The 22052-nt window shown below is 46.2% G+C and overlaps 2 protein-coding genes across 2 annotated transcripts in view; both read left to right on the forward strand.

Moving 5' to 3' along the window:
* The window catches only part of TMEM230 (transmembrane protein 230), a 115893-nt gene that overhangs the window by 66645 nt on the left and 27196 nt on the right, over positions 1-22052 (forward strand). The gene's annotated exons all lie outside the window — the stretch shown is intronic.
* PCNA (proliferating cell nuclear antigen) lies at positions 13840-20941 on the forward strand. The gene is made up of 6 exons (XM_083184562.1): positions 13840-14210; positions 15328-15425; positions 18711-18778; positions 19668-19862; positions 20395-20518; positions 20682-20941. The coding sequence occupies exons 1-6, from the start codon at positions 13990-13992 to the stop codon at positions 20759-20761; spliced, it is 786 nt and encodes a 261-aa protein (XP_083040688.1). The 5' UTR covers positions 13840-13989; the 3' UTR covers positions 20762-20941.

Raw genomic sequence — 22052 nt, forward strand, 5'->3', positions numbered from 1 at the left:
AGACTAAATGACGTGATTTGCATCTTTAGCCCCGTCCCCTCCCCTGAAAAGCCGCTAATCACAGGAAATTAACATTTACCCCGAGGGAGATGCGGGAAGGAGGGGGGGGGGGTGCGCTGGTATCTGGGTGGGTGCCCACCTTTCCGAGAGGCCGGGAGGGGGGACCGATTTTCCGGGAGGGTAGGCAACCCTGATTAAAATCTGTATATCATCACTATAAAGAAGTAACTGTCTTACTACATATTATTATAGCTTTTATTATTACATTTTATTTAGAAGGCACCACAAGTGGTACGCAGCGCTGTACATATCATACACATTTGAACAATCCAGGGTACAAAGAACTAAACATAAAAGTAACTGCAAAACTAAAACAGAGCACAATTAGCAGAACCAATCTTAGTACACGATACAGCTAAGATGTAGGCAAGCAGTGGAGTAGTCTGCATTCTACCAGGGGCAGGTTGTCGTTGGTAGAGATGAATGAACGCAAGTAAGAAAAGGTGCGGGAATAGATGGTAAAAGTGCTGTAAATGGAGTGGAAGAGAAGAGGGCTGTGAGGAGGAAAGAAGGACCTGCTCCAAGGAGCTTAGAGTATAGAGGGAGGGCTGGGAGACAAACAGGCAACATGAGGTGCAGGCATATAGGCCTGAGGGCAGGAAGTGAGCATAGCACGGATGGCCAGGACATGAGGCGGCAAGTAGGGAGAGCGGTCTTGGTTCTAGATTATCAAGAAGGGTTTGCTTTGATGAACAAGTGGATGTTCATGTTTGAAGCTTTGCAAGGTTGGGGAGAGTTTATATACAGGGTAGGGACAGATGACTCTCTTTGTTGGGGCACAACTTAGTTTAAAAAAAGTTTTTTTATTTTTTTAAAAGTTTTTATTATAGGGGGACTCTCTGAACACCTTCCAGCACTGTTATAAGGGTATATTTAGTTCAAGACAGAAAAAGGAGAGATATTAGATCTGTATGTGACTCAGTAGAACAAATTGATAAAGCATCAATTAAATCAAATTGAAACTTTATCAAATAATATTTGTGTCAGCCGTGGTCAAAGCATGTTCTCAATAAAGGGATGTCATCCCATGAGGCATTATAATCGCCTGGCTGATTTTAATTTTTTTGTTTTTTTGTTTGCGTGACAAAAAAGAAGAATTATCGTGTGTTTAGAATTAAATAAGGTGTATAATAAATGTGGAAAGAATCAAAGAATATATTTAGTCTAAGACCATAAAATTATGGCGAAATATGATGTTTCTTAGTGACTGTCATGGGGGGTACCCACAGTATATATTTCTGCGGTACTTTTAGCGGTTCGGCTTAGTACTCATATGTCATGTTTGCACTGAGCATGAATTTACTTCTATTCATATATCATGTCTATACTGAGCATAAATTTACAACCTGTATATATATGCGGGATAGAATCAAAAAATAGAAATAAGGATATGAGATGCTCTCATTTGGGCTCAACCATTTCTGCTTTTCGGCCGTGTGCCTCTAGGGCAGTGAACGGACCGAATGAGAGAATGTTAAAGCTGAGGCCAAAATAGTGAGGGCACTTTTAGAAGGAAGTAGAAGGTAGGGATCTGCTGTTGCTCATCAGTCTCATATATCACCCCTGTTAGTAAGAACCAGCGCAAGGGGTCAAATGATGACTGGGTTCAATGAGAGTCCCTTAGTAAGAGGCAAATACAGTCCTAGTATAAAGGTACATCATTTCAACATTTCCTCATATGTCAATTATGGACTAATAATGTGCCTTCTATAATCACATAGTACCATTCTTCCCACCAAGAATCATACTCTTATATCTCCCCGACAATATGAAAGTAAACTGTACAAGAAAGGCTTAAGTGCCTTGCAAACAATTCAAGAAATGAAGGAAATCGATTTAGCAACAGGTAAATGGGAGGTATATTCTCCCTGTGATACTCATCGTATTTCTGCTCAGTGTTCTATGCCCCAAATGGCAGCCTCCCCTCTGTGACAGTCACTCCGTCTGGACGCGCGTTTCGCCCCTGCTTGTTCACCAGTACCTGCTCTGTGTCACACTGTGTCCTTTTAAGCCCCGAGGTTTCGCGGGGAGAGAGTGGCTATTAGTTTCATTGGTTAAGCCCCCTCCATGCCTCCTAACTTCATTGGTGGTTACAGCGGTGTATCGCGTTATACTACCTATCAGTGTCCGGCTGCTAATCACGTGACCCTCGCGTCATGTATACGCAAGGTGCGTGATATGCAGCCGTCTCTCCAGCCGGAAGCTTGTCGGTCTTAGCAACAGTCTCCATGATGCACCACCGCGTCACTCTTGTGAGTGTCAATCATATGGTGCGTGGTCGCGTCTCCGCCTGTGGGAAAGACGTCACCCTTCTCAGCGTGTATTACGCTGTCTACGGCCGTGTCTCCGGCCTGTTACCAAGGTTACTGGTGGCGTCTCTTACCCTCATTGGCTACAGTTCCATCGCGGTATAAGTTGCCAAGTATGTGGCCGTATCAGCTTTTACTGAATAGTAAATGCAATAACCTTATGCTGCTCGGTGACAATAAAGGACACTGTATTATGGGCTCCTGTGTGTCTTTGATAATTTTAATCTATTTGGGCCCCCTAGTACTGCAAATCCTGCAATTCGCGGGTCTACGAGGAGGGGGCAAGACTAAATGACGTGATTTGCATCTTTAGCCCCGTCCCCTCCCCTGAAAAGCCGCTAATCACAGGAAATTAACATTTACCCCGAGGGAGATGCGGGAAGGAGGGGGGGGGGGTGCGCTGGTATCTGGGTGGGTGCCCACCTTTCCGAGAGGCCGGGAGGGGGGACCGATTTTCCGGGAGGGTAGGCAACCCTGATTAAAATCTGTATATCATCACTATAAAGAAGTAACTGTCTTACTACATATTATTATAGCTTTTATTATTACATTTTATTTAGAAGGCACCACAAGTGGTACGCAGCGCTGTACATATCATACACATTTGAACAATCCAGGGTACAAAGAACTAAACATAAAAGTAACTGCAAAACTAAAACAGAGCACAATTAGCAGAACCAATCTTAGTACACGATACAGCTAAGATGTAGGCAAGCAGTGGAGTAGTCTGCATTCTACCAGGGGCAGGTTGTCGTTGGTAGAGATGAATGAACGCAAGTAAGAAAAGGTGCGGGAATAGATGGTAAAAGTGCTGTAAATGGAGTGGAAGAGAAGAGGGCTGTGAGGAGGAAAGAAGGACCTGCTCCAAGGAGCTTAGAGTATAGAGGGAGGGCTGGGAGACAAACAGGCAACATGAGGTGCAGGCATATAGGCCTGAGGGCAGGAAGTGAGCATAGCACGGATGGCCAGGACATGAGGCGGCAAGTAGGGAGAGCGGTCTTGGTTCTAGATTATCAAGAAGGGTTTGCTTTGATGAACAAGTGGATGTTCATGTTTGAAGCTTTGCAAGGTTGGGGAGAGTCTAATAAAGTGAGGGAGCTCATTCCAGTGAAAGAGGCAACTTGGACAAATCCTTGGATACACACATAGGATGCAGTGACCAGGATAGAGGAAAGCTGACTGTCATTGGCCAACCAGAGAGGGCAAGAGGGAGTGTGAAGGGAAATGAGGTTGGAGATGTAGTGAGCAGTGGAGATAAGATGGCCATACACTAGGTGACTTCTCCGAGTGGAGAAGTTGTCCACGATCCCCCATTATGCCGCCCCTGAGTCACCTGTATGTGGTCCTTTTCGGCATACAATGTATCACATGCGATCCCAGCCAAGCCTACCTGGCTTGGCTGTGATGCGATGGGTCTTACATGAAGCAAGTGCGATCCAGTAGTTTAGATGCGATGCGCAAGGGACCGTGCACAGCATCTGACCTCATGTCACATACATGCAACTTGGACACCTTTAATTTTATTTATTGCCATAATCACATCAAAACATCAAAAATGAACAAATCACATGCATATCACCCTAGTGTATGGGCACCTTTAGATAGGGACTTGTATTTGAGAGTGAGGTGTTTGAAGACAATTCTGTAGGGGAATGGGAGACAGTGGAGTGGCAGGTAGAGGAAGCTACGTCTGTTTCAGATGTATGAATGAGGACAGACACTGCATGCTAGTTTCAAGTAGCCATGTTGTACAAGAACAGATGTAACAGGAAACCGTACCCCCAACTCCCATGGCAACACTAGGTGTGGCCAAATACATAAGATTAACATTACACAAACATCCCCCTTTTTAAAATATACTTAAGGTATAACATAACTGACAATGCTAACAATGTCCTTCATTAGTTGTTTCTTTAACTACAAATCAAGTCTGTCTGGTGGCCGTGACTGACGTCCACTGCGAGTATAGACAGGTTGAGCCGGAGTTGAATTTTCGTGTGCCGGGGTCCTTAGAACTCTAGTGGGTGATAATGATGGACTGCCATCCGGTATGCTTGCGTATTCCATGTTCTCATTTTCCCCATCACCTGTGGCCTTTCAAATTCTTTATTTGCCATTGGCACAGCCAGCTCCATAATTAGACCATGAATGGAATGCCCTACAGTCTCATGCAAATCCACACGATTGCGTCTGTACAAATTACCTTTCACATCCACAAGATATGAGCATGGTGCAACTTTGCGCACACAGGTACCACGTCTCCAACGGCCTGTGTGATCTCCTGGAAGGGACTTCATACGAATTGGCTCACCAATAGCAAGTTCAGGCAACTGCTTATTAAGTCTATTATACCCCAACTTGGAAATCTGCTTCCTCTGCTGTAGCATTTCTGGTACACCTTGTACTACAATTGGATAGAGTAAAGCACCTGCTACTGGCAAAGATGTCTTAAGCCTGCTTGACATTAGACGCTGTGCAGGACTGGTCCCCATGCCCTCTATTTGGCTTTCCACAGTGGCGTAACTAGAATATTTTCGGGTCCCCCCCCCCACCAATATCAGCAGCACCGCCCCTCCACCAAGCCCTCCCACCCACCTTCCCAAGTGAAGTTAAACACCCCCTTACCCCTCCGCATGCCGCCGGCGCTGCCGCATTCAGCATCCCACAGCGCAGATCTTCTCCTTGCTCCGTCTTCTCCTGCAGTTCTAATGAAAAATAACTATTACAAAATGGCTGCCCCCTAATAGCAGACAGTTTTTAAGGATGCTGGAGGAGGCCCACGCCTCCTCTAGCATCCCAAAATAACTGTCTGCTGTATGGGGGCAGCCATTTTGTGATCGGAGGGGGCCGGGGACGTTTGAGTACAGCAAGGTGGAAACCTACTACCATCTGGATCTCGAGGAAGGAATACCGGTACCGACTGAGAGATCCCTTTTTACCCACATGCGAATTGAGAGAGCTGTCTAAACTCAGTTCTCCATTACATAGGTTAGCTACCCACGGTCTAAATACCGGGGAAGAGAGCCCAATACAGGAAGAAGAAACAAGGATGCAGATATGAGCTAAGGGGATAATCTAGAACATCCTATCCCCAATTCGGAGGCGGAGAAGAGGAACGTCACCTCCATAGTAGGGACGTATTATTTCGCTACTCTGTTTGCGCCGGTGGAGGGATCACATAATTTGTGTATTTATACTTACCTGTTTTATTACCAAGAATTTGTGAGGTGTGGGGACACCTAGAAGGTGATCCCATTACCTGCCGCATAAAAACATCTGCGCTAACTAGTGGGAGATTTTCAATTATCCAAGCACTAACCTATTCATCCTGACTTGGACTGAGTTCTATTGTCTTTTTACATGAGTTGTATGATTAATTTGACATTCTGGGGTAGATTTATTAAGTTCGGTGAAGTGATAAAGTGTCTGGTCTTTATCACCGGCCAATCAGCTCCTACCTGTTATTTTTCAAACCAAGCTTGTAAGTTAACAGTCAGGAGCTGATTGGCCGGTGATAAAATACCAGCAACATTATCACTTCACCGAGCTTATTAAATCTGCCCCTCTGTATTGTTACTTTATCCATTTTTATTAAGTTAGAATTAAATATTTATTTGATACTATAGTATCTTGTGCTTGCTTATATATGCATCTTAAACGGTAAAAGGTGCTGATGATAAAGCTAATCTGATTTAAGGTGGACACAGTGACTCCTAGTGGTGATCTTTTTATATATCAATATAATTGTGAATTGTTCGGTTTTTCCATGGAGGAACCTCTGTTCTGGCGCAGTCCAGGGCCAGGCGAGGGGAGGGTGGGGGCGCCCCGGCTCCCGCCTGCTACACGGGGGGGGGGGTGGGTTTGGTGTTTGGGGGGGAGCTATATGCAGCAGGGGGGTTCGCGCGGTCTGAGGGGTACCTGCGCTGCCCCCACCGCCCACAGCAACTTACAGAGCCCCATCGGTTGCCACCATCCGGCCACGAGAGGGAGCCGACCGTGTACTACTTAGCCGGAGTGAAGTGCTGCTGCCCATCATCATCCACCGGGTGGCAGCGCGGGAAGCGGGGCTCTATAAGTTGCTATGAGCGGTGGGGGTGCCGCCTCAGATCATGCGGACCCCCCTGCTGCATATAGCCCCCTCCACCGGATAGCGCCGCAGGGACCCCTCAGACCGCACGGACCCCCCTGCTGCATATAGCCAGGGGAGGGGGAGTCCACCTCCACTCACCTCCATACGGGGGGGGGGCTGCCTCCAAACTGCCACCCTCCGGCGCCCTAGGCAAATGCATAAAGCTGCCTAGTGGAGGCACCGGCCCTGGCGCCGTCTATCCCTTTTCTCTTTCTCTCACTAAGGTCCTCATTCTGATTTGATCGCTCCCCGCACGTTCACACAGGGGAGCAACTGCACATAAGCATTTATGCAAATTGACTATTCGCTGGCCCGTTCACACCTAGCAGTGTGGGCGGGGGTCATGTCCCCGCGCACTGCAATCACGCCTATGGGAACACCCAGCATTTCAGGGTGTTCCCAGGAAAACACCAGGTGTTCCCATGGAGATTCGCCGGTGACGCGGATGTGGGGGGCGGGAAGCTGACATCAGCGGATGTCAGCTGCCCGCCCTCTGCTCACCCTCTGCCTGTACAGGGGCGCCTCAGAGCTAAGACACCAGAGAGATCTACAAGCACTACAGAAATGCAAAATATCCATTTGGATGCATGCGGCTGTAGTATGCATGCAGGCGTTCGCACGGGTGACGTTTAGGTTGCCCCACAAACCTGTGAATTTTGCAGCTGTGCAGGTCAGCCACAATGACCTCCAAATTGTAAATGTTATAGTAATTATTATCTAAATGGTGAATCCCACTTATAATGAAGGCTTTTAAATAATGTCTGCAAACACTTTGCTAATGCGATGCTGCAACTAAGTATTCCACTTCTGTCCCTATTTCATACTTCACAACTGTCCCAATCTTCAGACTTAAAAATGATCTAAAGTGTGTTTCTGGGGTTTAAGCACATTGAACAGGAATTTGGATGGGCAACGGATAGGGTTTAGTGAGCATTCACAAATGCTGAAAGGTACTGTATGCTATGCCCACCATGGATGCTTACTGCACAACAGCTAACAGCCAATAAATACAGGTATACGTCAAGTTTTAATGATATTTCCCTGATAATGTCATTAATTCAAAATACTGAACAATTACACAGTTGAATTCTTTACAATTTGCACCTGAATTAAGTTTTTGTACTGTATATTTATTATCTGACCATGATATTCATGTAACCAGCAGGGAGTAGTCACCCTGGCGGCTGACTAATTTAGACTCGTACCCCGTCAGTTTGCCCTAGTCACCCTGTCGGCTGACTAATTTAGACTAGTACCCCGTCTATAAAGCAGTTTGCCCTAGTCACCCTGCCGGCTGACTAATTTAGACTAGTACCCCGTCTATAAAGCAGTTTGCCCTAGTCACCCTGCCGGCTGACTAATTTAGATGCATACCCCGTCTATATAGCAGTTTGACGTATTTCTGGCCCCTGGAGGTGAACGCTTCTTGTTTACATGCTGTGCTGTAGGAGAGATCATGCAGCTATGGAATGCCCACCTGGGCGTTCCAATTTTGGCAGTATAATCGCAAGAATGGCCAGCATATCGATCGAACGTGCGTACACACTGCACTTTTGTTCCGATATGGGCCCGTCCAGTCGGATGAACATTAAATAGCACTGAACCTTCGACCGACCGAGACTAGATGGACAAGACCGTTTTTGGCCATTTATCGATTGTACAGAAAGAATCGTGACAGCGTACACACCTATACAATCGAACGGCTGTTCGACCCAGAACGGAAGAATGGCCCGACGACTGTATATATGTGTACCCAGCTTAATAAGGGAGAGAGGAAGATTGTTGCTATTTAAGGGAGTCTCCTGCAGAAGTCTCCTACAGAATGCAGGAGGGTAGGCCACTATGACACACTGGGCCTGATTCTGGTTAATTCCCTCTCTAATGGACAAAACCATATGTACTGCAGGTGGGGCAGATGTAACATGTGCAGAGAGAGTTAGATGGGGGGGGGGGGGTTGGTTCAAAGGGATAGCTATATTGCAGTGTAAAAAATAAAGCAGCCAGTATTTAATCTGCACAGAAACAAATGAATACCCAATTCTAACTATCTCTGCACATGTTACATCTGCCCCACCTGCAGTGCACATGGTTTTGTCCATTAGAGAGGATTTGCTTTTGCGAGTGAACTAGAATCAGGCCCACTATGCAGATAAACATGATATATCCGTGTTGGTATATCATAAGACGTATCACTAATACTGCTTTCAGACCGTAATTGCAGGACTGCACTGGGACTTTGAAACAGTTAATTCCCGGTGCGACCCTGCATGTGCAGTCTGTTCAGATTGCATAAGCGAACTGGCAATATTGCCGGTTCGCTGATGTCATGTGGGGGCACGGTGAAGCGTCATCTGGGGCAAGGGAGGAGGCAGCGCTTAGAGCTGCTCCAAGCACTGCCTCCTCCATAGTGCGAACGGGAAATGGGTCACTCAACCCGATGAATCCGATCACACTGCAACGCAACATGGCAACGAACTGGTAAAAACCCTTCTTTTTACCCGGATCATTTTGCCATGTTGCTACCGGTTAGCTGTAACTGGTAACCCCTTTCACATAGAAACCAATTTCCGGTTCGAATCGGCAAGAACCTAGTCATTTTGTGCAATGTGAAAGTGTGTATCCAGCACAATATACGAACCAATTAGTTTATTTATTAACAGTTTCTTATATAGCGCAGCATATTCTGTTGCGCTTTACAAAGGGGACAGTGATACAACAAAACAAGGTATTTACAGACAGTCAAAATGTAGGAGGGCTGTGCTCGCAAGCTTACAATCTATAGCAGGGCTGGGCAATTGCGGCCCTCCAGATGTTGATGAACTACACATACCAGCATGCCTTGCATCAGTTTCAGCATGGCCACATAGCAAGACTAATGCAAAGCATCCTGGGATGTGTAGTTCATCAACATCTGGAGGGCCGCAATTGCCCAGCCCTGTATAGGTTACCCCAAATATGCACAGCAAAGACTCCACAATTACCTAGATTTTTATTCTATATATCTAGTTTTGCGGTGAACCATTTGCATGCAACCAATTTCAACAGAAATTCTAAATGTCTGATTGTTTCACTGTGTGAGGTTATCAGATTTACTGTAAATCTGTAATTACTATATTTTATTAGGTGTAGTAATTAATGTACTATTTTAGTCCGTCGGTACCCTCTTGTTCTCCATATATGTCTATATACCCCCTATATGTGTGTGTAGTTCCAGATCATATATTATTAGGCTGTATAATCCCACCTCAAATGTAATGTCTGTATTTCCCAGGACTTTATTCATGTAAGCATTGTACCATTGGCAATCTCCACAGGGGGTGATCGAATCCCCCTACTATCAACAGGAAGGTTGTCCACAGGGGGTGATCAGCCCATAATGTAATCAGCCGATTATTGTTCCTGCTGTTTACATGAGGGGGATAGCTGAAGGACAATCACCACAGGGGGTGATCAAATTTCCCTACTATCAACAGGAAGGTTGTCCACAGGGGGTGACCACCACATAATGTAATCAGACTGTGTTTTGTATCTTGTGTTGACTCTGCTATGCATATCTTGGCTACTTCCAGACTTTCTGGAACCGACCCCAGCAGGGGGCAGAAGCAGATGGGCAGCAGCAGTACCTGGGAGGGGGGATAAACCTGACTTGAATCCACCAATAGGGATTGAGTGCAAGCCCACTGATGGTATGGAGAAGCGTGGGAAATTGGAAGTTTTTAAAATGACTGGCACACAAGCCAGGAGGAGATTTTTGATGGACTGTCCTGGACTAAGAGGTTATGCTCTGTCTAGGTATCGTGTGGACTTATATGCTATCACTGCGGTGTGGGATAAGTGATAGTTTTGTACTTTGGAACTGCTGCTACAAGGACTGCCATTGGACTGCTACCCGAACATTTATATGCTACATTTGCCTCTTTTTCCTGTCTTCATCTACTTTCGTGTGCTGTGATAAAAATAAACCATATTTTGGTTTCATCTGCTCGGTGTCTGAGTGATTGAGGAACTCGTACCCTCACATTTGGCGGCAGCGACAGTGGGATCATTCAGACACCAACCTTCAAGCACAGAAAGCACAGAGAACAGAGGATCAGACCATATGTAAGGAAACGGAAAATGCAATAAGGTGATGTTCAGCAAGTGAGCAGGTGTCAGTCCTGTGAAAGGGAAAATGTTTCCAAGGAAAGAAAATCGATGCCTCAAGACCCCTGTAGCAGAGGAGCTCAGGGATGGAGGTTCTTCAGTGTATCGGCAGGCTGGGAAGCCGGATCTGTTATTTATTGTCAGAAAGATGCATTATATCTGGAAGTACTGGGAAGACGCTCAGCAGATGGTCAGCGGGTGGAGAGTATCCAGCATACAGGACAAGTTGTGTTACCTGGGGGATGCATTTCTGCACTGTAAAGGTGAGGCCACCTCTTGGAATCTGCTGGGAGAGCCAGAGTTTGTAGAATTTACAGAGGAAGTGATTGCCACAGTTACCCAGATGCTACAAAGAGGACAATATTCTGAGGCTGAAGGACAAGTCCAGAATACATTGATGCCCCAGATAGAACCAGAGGAAAGGTCTAGAAGGGGGCTACTGCAATCTGGGCAGACAACCGAGGGGTCTGCCACAGAATTAATTGTTACTGCAAGAGAAGGGTCGTTGTCAGGGGGGCCCCTAACTGCCCTTGAAGAAATGAGTATGGAGGAGCTGATAGCAGAAGGTCAGCTGCGAGGTATACCCATCCGATCCTGCACTCGCGGGGAAATCCTTCAGCAGATCCTTCACGATCAGGGAGATCCTACAAATGCATTTGCTGATTACCGAGCATGGATTCTCCATTTCGGTGCACAGTTGAGTGTGTGGGAACAATTGCAGTGTCTGGAGGAGTGCTTCGTGGTGGCAGAGGAAGAGGCGATTGATCGGGGGCTCCTGGATACCCCAGCATGGCAAGATCAGTGTCGCAGGGGGCGTGATGAAAGGCACCGTTTGCAATTGCTTCTCCCCCATCCTAGGGAGGAAGCTGCTCAGTGTTCTCTGCAGGGGGAGGTTATCCCCAAAGTGAAGGAGGTTATTCAGGAGGAGCTGCGCTACAGCTTCCCTTTTGCTGAGGTGGGAGATGCAGAATTATTAACCTGCTGCCAGGGGATCTATGAGGACTGCGTCCAGGAGGAGATCACCGTGGTTAGAGGAGTATCCAACAACATCCAGGCCATCAGCACACCAGTCACAGATGACGTCGTGTTTCGGGCTGCCCAGCATACTCAGCTGGGGAAGGAGGCTATCGCGGAGAAGGAGGTGTGCGCAGAAGTAGCTGCAGGTGAGCATCTGGCTTTTAAGGGGACAGAGCTGACACAGCCTGTCCTGCAGCCACCAGCGGAATTGTTTGTGATGGAGGGTCCCTCCTCAGCCCTGGACATTGAGACCAAATGCTGGACTGAAATTTGCCATGCCCCTAGTTTGGGTGTGGGGGAGGAAGGACATGACGGGGTGGTGGAAGTGCCAGGGCCAGAGCCCCTATATTGGCCTGCTGTTTGGCCCCTGTTCCTTGGGCAAGAGGGGGAGGTGGAAAGTGGTCCCTGCCCCATTGTGCCCGAGGCAAAAGTATTAGTAGGTTACAATGTTGCAGAGGGGGGGTACCCAGAATCCGAAGAAGAGGAATCGCTACAGCCCTTGTTAGTTCCAATGTATGACTTAGACTGTAATCATGCCCTTGCTGGTTCTGCAAACCAGCCGCCTTTTACAAGATGGGTTTGGTATGATGTCACCCTGTGGGACTCAGGTGGTATATCCAAACCCCAGATTCTCGGCTCTGCATCCCGCTATTCCAGGTTGTTATTGGTTCCTGAACAGCTTGGTACCGGGACTACAATAGTAGGGGAAGGAATGTGAGGTTATCAGATTTACTGTAAATCTGTAATTACTATATTTTATTAGGTGTAGTAATTAATGTACTATTTTAGTCCGTCGGTACCCTCTTGTTCTCCATATATGTCTATATACCCCCTATATGTGTGTGTAGTTCCAGATCATATATTATTAGGCTGTATAATCCCACCTCAAATGTAATGTCTGTATTTCCCAGGACTTTATTCATGTAAGCATTGTACCATTGGCAATCTCCACAGGGGGTGATCGAATCCCCCTACTATCAACAGGAAGGTTGTCCACAGGGGGTGATCAGCCCATAATGTAATCAGCCGATTATTGTTCCTGCTGTTTACATGAGGGGGATAGCTGAAGGACAATCACCACAGGGGGTGATCAAATTTCCCTACTATCAACAGGAAGGTTGTCCACAGGGGGTGACCACCACATAATGTAATCAGACTGTGTTTTGTATCTTGTGTTGACTCTGCTATGCATATCTTGGCTACTTCCAGACTTTCTGGAACCGACCCCAGCAGGGGGCAGAAGCAGATGGGCAGCAGCAGTACCTGGGAGGGGGGATAAACCTGACTTGAATCCACCAATAGGGATTGAGTGCAAGCCCACTGATGGTATGGAGAAGCGTGGGAAATTGGAAGTTTTTAAAATGACTGGCACACAAGCCAGGAGGAGATTTTTGATGGACTGTCCTGGACTAAGAGGTTATGCTCTGTCTAGGTATCGTGTGGACTTATATGCTATCACTGCGGTGTGGGATAAGTGATAGTTTTGTACTTTGGAACTGCTGCTACAAGGACTGCCATTGGACTGCTACCCGAACATTTATATGCTACATTTGCCTCTTTTTCCTGTCTTCATCTACTTTCGTGTGCTGTGATAAAAATAAACCATATTTTGGTTTCATCTGCTCGGTGTCTGAGTGATTGAGGAACTCGTACCCTCACACACTGTTCCTTTAAAATAGTTACATTTGCGCAGGCTCTTATTTCAGGGTTTCCTACCTGACCCTCTCCATCAGGGAGAAAATGCTGTTCCTGGACTTCCCTGGTAATGTGTGATTGCCATCACCTGTGGTGAAACACCTTTCTTATCAATTACCTAGCTCCCATCAGGTGATGGCAATCATACATTACCAGGGAAGTCCAGGAGCAGAGCATTTTCTCCCTGAAGGAGAGGGTCAGGTAGGCAACCCTGTCTTATTTACTCTTTATTATGTGGACACAGATTACAGTGGAGATATACTCTCTCTCTCTCTGCAGTGACAGGACACAAGGTTACTCTGGGAGACCTGCACACTGCAGTGGTGGTGTACACTGCTGGTTGTCTATGACATGTGTAGTGTCACCCACACACAGTCCACCAATGTGTCACGGAGAAGACAACAGAACAAGGCGGGAAACGAATTTGGCGCCTTTCTCCCTGAGTGACGTCGGCATCACATGACCGGGACAATAAGAGGCAGAGGAGGCGGCGCTTTCCGGCTTATTTGGCGCCGGAGCGAGGAGAGCAGCAGCTGCAGTCGGGAGCACTCAGTCTCCAGGAGGCGGGAAATCTGTTGCCAGTCACCACAACCGGCTCCGTGTCACCGTTCACACACACATTATACAGCCGCCGCCATGTTCGAAGCGCGACTAGTGCAGGGCTCCATTCTGAAGAAGGTGCTGGAGGCGCTTAAGGACCTGATCGATGAGGCGTGCTGGGACATCACCTCCAGCGGCATCAGCCTGCAGAGCATGGACTCGTCCCACGTCTCCCTGGTGCAGCTCACCCTGCGCTCCGATGGCTTCGACACCTACCGATGCGACCGCAACCAGTCCATCGGGGTGAAGATGAGCAGGTAAGCCCGGCAGTGTGCCCCTCTGCCCAAGAGCATCATAATGTGAGGCGGGTAGTACTGGCGGGAATCTGCCCTATTTGCGAGTATACATGGAGCTATGTACATTACTGGCACGGTGCCATGCTTTGCATTATACATGCGCATATGCCGGTATCTTGTAGCGCGTGTTTCCCGGTACTGGGTGGACTTGTCCGTTCATGTCTGATTCTCGCGCGTTTTTTACTTCTAACTGCGTATCCCAGAACGCGCGCGGTGGGGTGACGTCACTCGCTCCCCCTGCCTCAAAGCCGTGATTGGCGGGAAGTGCTCCCCCTATGGGAAGCCAGGACTGCAGCCAATCACTGTTCGCCGGGCAAGCGCGCTGCTGCTGTTGTGTGGTCCCTGTGCTTTAGGATACATGGGGCAGAAGTATTGAGCCTAGATGCAGTGGCAGGTGATAGCGCAGCAGCAAACTGTCATCGTGCACGCTGTGAAATGACAATTATGAGCAGACTGGCTGCCGCGTTATCACCTGCTACTCCATCATTTTACCAGGCTTAATTTAATATATCTGCCCCCATGTTGCATGTACAGCTAAAATAGCACTGCAGAGATGCACTTATACCACTGCAGCCTGTGTTGAAGTCTGCAGGCTGCTTTATTTATTATGATACATTTGTGGGAATGTTGTCAGGTCATATGTTATAAATAGGGATGCCAATCCCAGGGCAATTTTTCAATCCTGGGACTCGGGATAAAGAAAATGCTCAATCCTGGGTTTGGCATCCCTAAAAGACTCCCTAGTCCCCCCCCACATTAATTTACTTGGGGCAGGTGGTGGGTGTGACGCCAAGTAATGGCGCGCGTAGGGAATAGCCGTGCAGCGCATGCCCTGTCTAATGCCAAAATCCTGCCGTTTTAAGGGCAAATCCTGGGATTGGCCTCCCTAGCTGCTCAAGTTGAATGAATGAATTATTCAGGAGAAATTTCAAACTGATCATCTCAGACTAACAGCCTGGGGAAAAAAAGTGAATTGATTAGTACATTATTTCTGAGCTTTGATATAATCTCCTTTGGTATATGCAAATAAGCTCATTAGTTTAATGTTTGAAGCTTATACAGTGTTTTTCTTTTACAGTATGTCCAAGATCCTGAAGTGTGCGGCAAGTGACGACATCATCACCCTTCGGGCAGAGGACAGCGCAGACACTGTTACAATGGTGTTTGAGTCACCTAGTAAGTTTGCAATTAATGCACACGACTACATGCTAATTATAATGCTCTCCTACTATAGAGCCGATGGTGCTCTCAAAACAGATAAGCACCACTAGGCCCGCATAGTTTGCTCTGCCTAAACACTTGTGTTTTCATCCATTCTACATTTTGGTTTGAAGGCAATTAACCTGCAGGTATATTTGTGGATTGAAACCTTTAGTACTTGCAAAGGACCCATTCAATGTGGGTAGAATATACAGGCTCCACACACAGGGTGGTCTCTTATTACAGGGTTGGCATTGGTGCACTTTGGTACGCAGCTGCTTATTTGTCAGTCATGGCTTGATGCTTGCATGGCTCTTGTCTGTTTGGCTGTAAGTATGAATAATGGCCTTAATAGTGGTGTTGGACTTGGCCCTGTTGCCAGCTGTATATAGATTTGTGGCATTAGTCTACAAAGCTGTTGCTAACTAGTATATAGGGTAATTGTAATAAAAAGGCTGGTTTGCCTTCAGTTACACTCATTGGGGCAGATGTATGAAGCCTTTAGAAGAGATAAATGCAAATGTGATAAGGAGATAAACGACCAGCCAATCAACTGCCATGTTACAGGCTGTGTTTGAAAAGTCAGTAAGGAGCTGATTGGCTGGATGTTTATCTCTCCTTATCACACTTGAATTTATCTCTGGTTAGGGCTTAATACATCTGCCCCATTGGGTGGTATTCAGTTTCCTTGGCAAGGGGGGTTTCGGGTGTTAGTGAGGAGAAGTAATCCTTGCTATCTGCTCGTTGTATTCTATTTTCCAGGGAAATTGCATTCCCAGGAACAGAGAGGTTTATCGCAAATGCAGGGAGATCGCTGCATATTAGAGAGCATGTGAAGTGGAAACTGAGTGATCGGAGTGTTGAATACTGATGGCAGGCTAACGGTGCAATGGTTTAATAAGTTTCTTATATAGTGCAGCAGTGTTCGTGAAAACCACCCAAAAAAGTGGGTCCCGGGGACCCTTCACTTCTAAAAATTGGGGTCCTATCGGACCTTTTCTGGGTCCTAACGGAATAAAGCCTCTTCTCCCCAGCATGGCACATGTGGGTTGGGGGGGTAAGTATCAATTGGCCCACTTGCATAAAGGTACATGTATACTAGAAACTATATAAACCTGAAAACAGGGACAGTGCGCGCCGAAGGCGCGCGCTAAAAATTTAGGGCATGTTTTTTGGGGGGAAGTGGTGTGGTCACATAATAGTACACATTATAGCACACACTGTAATGCCCAGTACACATTATAGCACACACCGTTGGCCCACTCGCATAAAGATACATGTATACTAGAAAGTATATAAACCTGAAAACAGGGACAGTGCGCGCCCTAAAAATTTAGGACATGTTTTTTTGGGTGAAGGGGTGTGGTCACATAGTAGTACACATTATAGCACACACCGTAATGCCCAGTACACATTATAGCACACACCGTAATGCCCAGTACACATTATAGCACACAGTTATGCCCAGTACACATTATAGCACACACAGTTATGCCCAGTACACATTATAGCACACACCGTAATGCCCAGTACACATTATAGCACACACCGTAATGCCCAGTACACATTATAGCACACACCGTAATGCCCAGTACACATTATAGCACACACCGTAATGCCCAGTACACATTATAGCACACACAGTAATGCCCAGTACACATTATAGCACACACAGTAATGCCCAGTACACATTACAGCACACACAGTAATGCCCAGTACACATTACAGCACACACTGATATGCCCAGTATGTATTATAGCACACAATGTAATGCCCAGTATGTATTATAGCAAATAAGTGCTGCTTACCTACATGCTGCTTGCAGGGGTTACATTCTGGTTGGCGCGGGGGGGGGGGGGGGGGAATATTCTGGTTGCCGGGGGGGGGGGGGGGGGTAATTCTGGTTGCCACAAGGGTGGGGGTTGCATTTTTTGCTCGCTGCCCCGGGGGGGCTGGTAAGGCTGATGAAAGAGTAGGTGAGCGGGCTGTCTGCGAGGCGGGGGGACTGGATGTGGCTGGAAGAGCTGAAACGCTGCTTTGAGTTGAGCAGCGTGTCAGCTCTTCCAGCCACATCCAGTCCCCCACTGGGCTGACAGCCCGCTCACCTCTTATGCCGAGAGTGGCTGTCAGTTGTTACAGCCATATCGCATCCCGTCCCCCGCTCTCAGCAGCAGAATGGACGGGGGGCGGCAGAAGGATGCAGAGCCGCACAGACACTGACCGTGAACCTGCTCTCACAATATGGCAGGGCGCGCGGCTTTAGTAACTGCAGGGCACCCACTTGCAATGTTTGGCTGCCGGGCGGCCACTGTGTAATGATTGGGTCCCGGCGCTGCCACTGCTGTGATTGGCTAACGGCGGCTCACAGGCGCAGCAAAACTGAGTCCCCGGTGGCCGTTTTAGGGTAAAATACACGCTATAGCGCATATTTGCGAACCCTGGTGCAGCATATTCCTTTGTGCTTTACAATCAGAGACAGTGATACAACAAACTGGATATTTACAGATAGTCAAAGGTATGAGGGCCCTGTTCGCAAGCTTTCAATCTATAGCATTGAATGATGCAGGGAGAGGAAATATAAAGTATATTAACATTTGTTCTCATATATACCTTAATACATGGATGTGGGGGACCTCAGGCCCTCCAGCTGTTTAACTATGCACTACAGCTTTCCTGGCAACAGTTTTAGCATGGCCATATAGTAAAACTTGCAGGGCATGCTGGGATTTGTACGTCAGCTGCTGGAGGACTACAGGTTCCCCATCACTGCCTTAAGACAAGGGTAGTGTTCAGTTCTAAATTGTGCTAGGAAAAATGTTTCATTTTGGTTGAGACCGGTCTTCATTCTGGAGATTTACTAGTCTTGGAAGGCCTATGTTGGCATACATTGTTTAGAGTTTTTGACGTTAGCTGATGTGAGTAAAATTTGACCACTTGTTTCTGGTATTAGATTTTTTGGGGGGGATAAATTAAGCATTCAGAGCTAATTGCATCCCATCATTACTGTCTTGTAATCTGTTGGGACTGCCATGCTATGGAATTCTATCCTTATGTATCCCTCCTGTTATCTCTATAGATTGTATGCTTGCGAGCAGGGCCCTCCTACTATACCTCTGTCTCTGCCTCCAGGTTTTTTTTATCTGTTTCCAATTGTAAAGCGCAACGGAATATGCTGTCCCAAATAAGAAACTAAATAAATAAAAATGTTATCTGTAGTGCCTGTAATGTGCACATGAGCTAAAAAATTTTTTTTTTAACCAGATCAAGAAAAGGTTTCTGACTATGAGATGAAGTTGATGGACCTGGATGTTGAGCAATTAGGAATTCCAGTAAGCTTTACTATTAGACACTTGACTGTACAGTGCTTTCCATTTTAAATGTTTATGTACTTATGGCCCCATACACTGGTGTGACTTCAAGTGGAGAAGTTGCCTGCATCCCCCTTGAATAAGCAAGACCTTCCCGGGTGGCAGTATCACATGTAGTCCTTTTATTTTCTGTGTGTAAAAGGACTTCATATGGGGCGAGATGTATCAAATGGAAAATGCGGTAAAACACAGGTTTTACTGCATTTTCCTATGTATCAAAAATGATACAGCGGACGCAAACCCACCGCCTCGTCAACCGGCCTCACGCGTGAGGGATGCAGGAGCCGGCTGGGAGGTGACGGAGGCCCCCCGCACACCACATTCCAGGTATCGTGGGGGGCCTCAGTCACCGCACCGCGATGCCAGCCGCATATGTTAGTACATATGCGGCGGGAGGGGGGCGCGAAGGGCCGGGATTTATTTTAATACATCCCGCCCATGATATCACATGCCTACTTGGCACAGATGCGATCCTTCAGATTTTTTTTGCAGCTGGTGTGACTTGACCTGTGCAATGTGCACAGGACCATGCATTGAATCTTCTGTCAAATGCATGCAATTTGGATGCTGCTTATTTAAAAGATTGCTATACTTGTATGCATAATGTCCATATTGAATGCCTATCGCCTAGTTTATAGCCATAAGCTTTGTGGGGAGAGGACTGATACAAAGTGCCAACCAGTCAGCTTGTAACTACCTTGTTACAGACTGTTAGGAACCAATTAGCTACTACTTTATCTGGCAACTTTCTCTCCAAAGCTTAGTACATAGACCCAAAGTCCATTATTGTTGGCATTAGTGATTGTGTGGCTTCAATGGGGTCATCCAATGCTTGTGGTATTTCTTCCAGGAACAAGAGTACAGTTGTGTTATAAAGATGCCATCTGGAGAGTTTGCACGGATCTGCAGAGACCTTAGTCAGATTGGTGATGCTGTTGTGATCTCTTGTGCGAAAGATGGTGTAAAATTCTCTGCAAGTGGTGAGCTGGGAACAGGGAATGTTAAGCTGTCACAGACCTCCAATGTGGACAAAGAGGATGAAGCTGTAAGTATGACATAATGTTTTTTTTTTTATCCAAATGCTGCAGTTAGACCCAGGCTTTAATTGCAGTAGTGACCAAATTTCGTTTTAAGTAGATCATTTGAAGGATGCCTGAGAAACTGACATTGTGTATGCAGTGCTAGGTATTGGAGGCTGTCAAATATGGATTGTAAGTTCCTTCTGTATGAGAGGCTTCATTCTAGTCCTTGTTTAGCCTTAGAAGAATGGTGTCAACAAACAAACCAAATTCATTTGTTGCATAAATCGGCAATATAATCAGATTTTTTTGGCCAAAGTTTTAAGTCTACTTTGACCAAATTGAAGTTGCCTTCTAGTACCGGCAATCCATCTGTACATATTAAAGCAAATTAGTGTTGTGACTAATGGTTACTATTAGCTTGCCACAGTAAGGCTAATAGAAGGCCCCTCAAAGATATTTCGGTGTTTGTGTAATACAGCGAGAGACATTCTGCCTTGTGTGTTGTAGCTTGTCTGATTTAAATACCTATGTAACACCACTTCTTGTTCTCACCAGGTAACAATAGAAATGAATGAGGCAGTCCAGCTAACATTTGCTCTGAGGTATCTGAATTTCTTCACCAAAGCCACACCGCTGTCCCCGACGGTGACTCTTAGTATGTCTGCTGATATCCCCTTAGGTGAGTGCTGGGATTCATACATTCTAGTAGTTTGGCTATATAGACTTGCGTTTATTTGCATATAGATGTTTAGTTGGTAAAATGTTACATTTCTCGACAATCTGCTGTGAATTGCTTGTGTGATTTAGCAATGTGTGTTAACACTACAATGTTTATCTTGCAGTGGTGGAATACAAAATTGCAGATATGGGACACGTGAAATACTATCTGGCTCCCAAGATCGAGGATGAAGAAGGGTCTTAATGTTGTATAGCTTTTAGGCAATAATGTCACCAGAAAAACCCAGCTCTTCTCAACTGCCTTGTAACAGTAACGCAAGATGTCACCCTGGCTGTACTTCTAGGCATGTCTGTAGATATATTTGTAAATAATCAATCTTTGTATAACCTGCCATGTGAAGCCAATACATCTTTGTAATAATGATTGCTGTCTTCATTAGATGTACTTGTGGGTGCTTGGCAACTCTTGTAAAGAAAGGGATGGGGAAACAGATTGGTGCCCATTTGAACAGTATGAGCACATCTTAAGGTTTTTGGTTCAGCTACAGGGCTGCACCTCTGCTGGTACGTCCTGCTGTACACTGCTGGTGGCAGGGTTAGATGGGTAATACCTAAGCAAGTGATGGCCAACCTTGACACTCCAGCTGTTGAACTACACATCCCAGCATGCCCTGTATGGTTTTGCCTTGGCCAAATAGCAAAATTGTAGCAAGGTATGATGTGGTTCAACAGCTGGAGTGTCAAGGTTAGCCATTTCTGGCCTAGGCTGTCTGCTACAGGTGCTCAGTGATGCCCAGCATTAATTAAAAATGTATATATTTTACTGCACATACATAAAACACAGGACGGAGAGTTAAGTGTAGCGCATAAGCAATATGCAAGCTGCTGAATACCAATCCTGGTATTCAAATCCTGATTTTAGGCCAAAGGGCCTATCAATCCCATGATTGTTCTCCATAATTCCAAAGTAGACCTTTTACCTCAACTCAATTGACACAATTACTTGTCAGCACCTTCAGCTGCTCTGTACGGTAATTGTCCTTGTTTCTGAACATGTTTGGAAAGTATGAAAATGGGATCTTAGATGACCTAGAAAAATCTCCCTTTGGGTCTTGGCATTACACATTTTCTGTTTTTAGTCGAGCATTTGGTAATGTCAAACTTGGGATTTTCATGATTTATTGGAACACGTGGTCATTTTGGTTGCAAGGTTTCTGTGCAGTAAATTTTCACAATGCACAAACACTACTTTACACAATCTCCTTATGCCCACTCAGGAGCCAAGATGTTTTTCCAGCCTTGCTCCTCAAGGCACACTGAAGACTGGTTTATGTCTATAGAATTGTCTGGTATGATCAAAATCTGCTCTCAAATGTTTGAAAACAGATAGAAATAATCAGAATTGGCTTTATTGGCCAGGTATACTTGCGCATGCTAGGAATTTGGTTTGGATTGTTGTGCAACAGCCAGTTAGGTAGTTAAACAGTGACCGTATAGATATACAGATGGAGCCAGTGTTGTCTTTGCAGGGGATG

Source organism: Crinia signifera, chromosome 4 (assembly GCF_055691185.1).
Source record: "Crinia signifera chromosome 4, ASM5569118v1, whole genome shotgun sequence".
NCBI classification, from domain to species: Eukaryota; Metazoa; Chordata; class Amphibia; order Anura; family Myobatrachidae; genus Crinia; species Crinia signifera.